The sequence below is a fragment of the Austrofundulus limnaeus genome, unplaced genomic scaffold (genome assembly GCF_001266775.1).
Source record: "Austrofundulus limnaeus strain Quisiro unplaced genomic scaffold, Austrofundulus_limnaeus-1.0 Scaffold2220, whole genome shotgun sequence".
Lineage (NCBI taxonomy): Eukaryota > Metazoa > Chordata > Actinopteri > Cyprinodontiformes > Rivulidae > Austrofundulus > Austrofundulus limnaeus.
The window spans coordinates 16,604-20,716 of NW_013954622.1; the positions used below are offsets into that span (position 1 = coordinate 16,604).

The 4,113-nt window shown below is 39.5% G+C and overlaps 1 protein-coding gene across 1 annotated transcript in view; it reads right to left on the bottom strand.

Annotated features, from left to right (window-relative positions):
• Positions 1-4,113, bottom strand: part of LOC106537269 (sodium/potassium/calcium exchanger 3) — a gene marked incomplete at its 3' end in the record, with an annotated part of 22,921 nt that overhangs the window by 16,040 nt on the left and 2,768 nt on the right. The window contains 1 exon segment of the mRNA XM_014034657.1: positions 2,309-2,425. Within this exon segment, the coding sequence (XP_013890111.1) occupies positions 2,309-2,425 (117 nt within the window).

The window sequence follows — 4,113 nt, forward strand, 5'->3', positions numbered from 1 at the left end:
GTGTGTGTGTGTGTGTGTGTGTGTGTGTGTGTGTGTGTGTGTGTGTGTGTGTGTGCGCACTTGTTTCTGATACAGAGTGAGGACCGTATGTTTTGTGAGAACCCGTAAAATGTCCTCACTTTCCAAAAATTACGCCACTTTGTTGGTTACAGCTCTCTCTGTTAGGCTCAGAGGTATGGTGTGAAATACGTTTTGGTTCAGGTTAGTGTTAGGTTTAGACCAGTAATGGTTAGTTTTAGGGAAAATGTCTGGGTTTGGCATAAATGCAGTTACAAAACGAATGAAAGTCAATACAATGTCCTCAGTTTGATGCAAGTACAAGGGTGTGTGGATGTGTGTGAACACTCATCTGAACTGTGAACACAAGTGTTAACAGTTCAAAGGACTCACTTCTAAAAGTCACAGTTTAATTCCACACATGAATCAAGGCAGTGAGTGATGCTGTTTACACCAGATGTTGAAGCATCATCACTCAGGTGTCACACAGTTTAACTACGGGCACAGCTTTGAAATAAAACAAGAAAATACACCAAAATGTGGGACCTGACTGGAAATTGTGTGCCAATGCATTTGTTAGCTGTGTTTTGAACAAATGAGGGGTGCGGCAGCCCTGCCATCAGTGCAACGGTCTCAATTCTGAGGCTGCACATTCAAACCTAGACGGGATGGGCATCCGACGTAAAATATTCATCAAATCTTTTGTGAGTTTGACGCCTGCTAATGGGAGCAGCTGAAAGAAAAACTTCACGGTCCAGTTTAAACTCTACTGGAGGAATCCATGTCAATGGGAGAAAGCCCAGATGAGAAGTGACGGCAAATTAGAATCAACGGAATTAAGCAGGAAGGCAATGGCCAGGCTAACACTTGAACACCTTTTACGTTTTTTACACAAGCACCACTTTTTAGTGAAAAGCCATAAGTTCCATAGCAACAAGAGAGACACTGCGTGATGTATAAACTACAAACGTACCAAAAACAGTTGTAAGATTATGAAAAGTAGAAGACCTTAAAATTTTAGGCAGTTCAAAATCAAATGTCAGTCGACCATTCGTGGAATGGTTTATTATAGTTAAACTCAAGTCCGACTGGCAGCAGCTTTTACATGAATTACACCAAAATGTAGGCCTATTTTCTAATAGGTTAATATAAAGTCATGGGGATATTTTGCTCATTACCTGCATTGGACCCTTCAAACTTTCTACAGAAATCTTTTAAAACTAGGAGCACTTGGAGAGTGCAAACCTCCACCAAGGCCAATTTCCCCCATCCTACAATAGAGTTAATGCGCAGAAGGAGAGATGGAAACACATTTGCTGAATAAGTTCTGATGTAGGGAACATTTAAGCAGGCAGTATGCACAGAATTTATTCCCAGTGGAGTCCGATGTGGAAAAAATAAGTCAGACTCGTCACCTGACGTTATTCATCCACAAACTGCTCCAAAGTTCTCATCAGTCAGATTCCATCGTGTAAAACGTCTGTTTTATCCCCTTTTATGAGTTTTTAGTGGTTTTAATATATTTTTAAACTGCTGCTTCCTGGTAGGACAGTCACCTATTTTTTGTTAAGCGAGTGGATGAAGTAAAATGCAGCTTCTGAGCGCTTTCAAGACAAACTCCCACAAACTTCTGACCAATCACACAATAAAGTTCTTATGTGGAGGGGGTACCTCACATAGTAAATCAGCTGTTCCTGCTGTCTGGTACCAGCTTTGGCTGGACTGCAGCAGGACCCTTCCCCCTGCTTTTGATGTCTTCTGTTATTCCCGTGAAGAGAATCACATTTTTTTCTCCATGTCTCCAGCCAGCATGTAACTTCACCAATGCTAGTTGATAACAGAATAATCACAACTTTCCCGATAGTAGACATCCTGGGATGTGTAGTCCCAGTGAGTTTGCGACTTCTACTTCCTGTTTCCTACAGACATGTGTCTGACGTAATGACATTTTGTGTATCCTGGCTGATTCGCTTGAAAAAAAAAATTCTGGCTCCGCATCATGATCCAGAACATCACCAAAATTTAATGGTGTGTTCCTTTGGCCAATATCCACATATGGTGAAAGTTTCATGAAAGCCTGTCCACAAGTTTTTGAGTAATTTTGACCACAGACAGACAGAGAGAGTGACAGACAGACCAAAAACATTACTTTCTTCCCTTGGCGGAGGTAACTACATTAAAATAAGCTTATTCAAATTAAATTATGTTTGAATAAGACTGAAGTACAAAACTATTAGGACTATAAAACACTTAAAGGGTTCTGTGTTTACGTTATTAAATGTTCAGGTAAGTGTTCTATTGACACACTAACCTGGTTCAGTGCAGTTCTTCTCAGGCTCTGAGTAAAGCTTGGACTCGTTGTCGTCTTGTAAAAGGTGACGACTCTCCCACCTCGCCTCCTCCACCACCAAGGAGCTGGAAACATATCCTGAGAAGAAGGAAGACAGAAGACAAGGTTAGGATAAATGATCAGACATGTCATCTTTAAAGGGATCCAGAATTACTTGTAACATTAGACTTACAGCCTACAGTCTTTATTTTACAGTTAAAATAAATGTTTATCAAATAAAGTCTAATGTTACAACTAATAGTGGATCTCTTTAAAGTTTCTGACTCACATGCAGTGACGTCTAAAACTGTTTTAATGCAGAAGGATCAAAAAAATCATTTACTTTCAGTCTTCTTGTCCTTAGGGCACAGAGATTTCTCCAGATTCCTAACATCTTTATTTGTTGGCATATTAAAGTTTTGAAACACTATTCTGAAATTCACTGTTTTTAGATGCAGTTGTTGCAGACTGTTGAACCTCTGCCCAGCTTTACTTCTCAGTTATTTAACTTCTCTAAAATGCTCTTTTTGTACTGTGGCACTTTTCTTACTGATTGTCTTGAGTATTTGATATTTTTTTCTTTGCACCACGGTGAACAAAATATGGGTTTATGAGGTTTTTGAATCATTGCATTGGTTTTTATTTACATTTTTTTCCACCACGTTCCAACTTTGTCAGAACTGGACCTGTGCATTAAGCGTGACTGCGTTCTCATTGAAGCATCAACACGACATCATGCTGTGCTCTGTGAAGCTGAACGTTCAGTCCTAAAGGTCACCTTTGTAAAGAACCCTGCCTTATATGAGATTAATACCAGCTTAATCTCATAACAGTCATGTTCCACAAGATCTTGCAGAAGGAAATCAGAATTAATGAAACACTCCTCTGATCATAAATGTGAAAAGAACTTGTCAGATTTCTCAAAATAAAGTAGTTTATTTTTAGATATATGAACAGAATAAACATACAAATATTAATAAAAATATATGAATAAAACACAAGTTATAATAACGCACAAAAAATACACTCAGAGTTGACATAAACAGTAAGTTTCATGTGTTGCAACCTACTGGCACCTGCTTAACTAAGTTTTAAGTAAATAAGAGAATAAAGGTAATAGTTTAAGTTTTAAGAAAAAGGAGGAAAAGAAGATTAGTAATTTGGCACTGTTCTTAAGTGCAACCAGACCAGCACATCAGCGTGTCAATCTCTTAGACATTTCCGTGGCTAGACCTCAGCGACGTAGATCTCATTAAAACTCTTTTCTACCTTTTGAAGTCTTCAAACAGAGACTGCAGGTAGGGTTTGTTCTTGAGAGAGTCGGCATTCAGGTCCGCCCAGGTGGATAATGTCAGCGTGACAGCTCTCAGGGAGATGCCTCTCCCCTCTCCAGTTTGAGCCTCAGCGGGCTCGCTCCAGGCTGGAACCAGTCAGCTTTTTCGGCATGTTAGTCCATCCACACAGGTGTCCAAAAGATGGACTTCACTCCTCAGAGACAGACATCCTCCCAGGCCAACAGACGAACAACAACTGACTAACCACTTGTTAGCTGGTGAGAACAGAAAATTAGTTCAAGAGGAAGGTGAGATGTGAGAAAATAAACAAGGTAACTTTCTCACACTGACGGGCCAGCTGTGAGTTGTTTATCAGCAAAAAGTCCTTGGCTGCTTGAAGCTGAGCAGACCAAGCTTTTTTTTTAAAACCCACTTCACTGAGGTTATGAAACACATCACTTTGCACAAATGGATTAATAATGAAATTAATTAACCATTAAATCAATTAAAAAT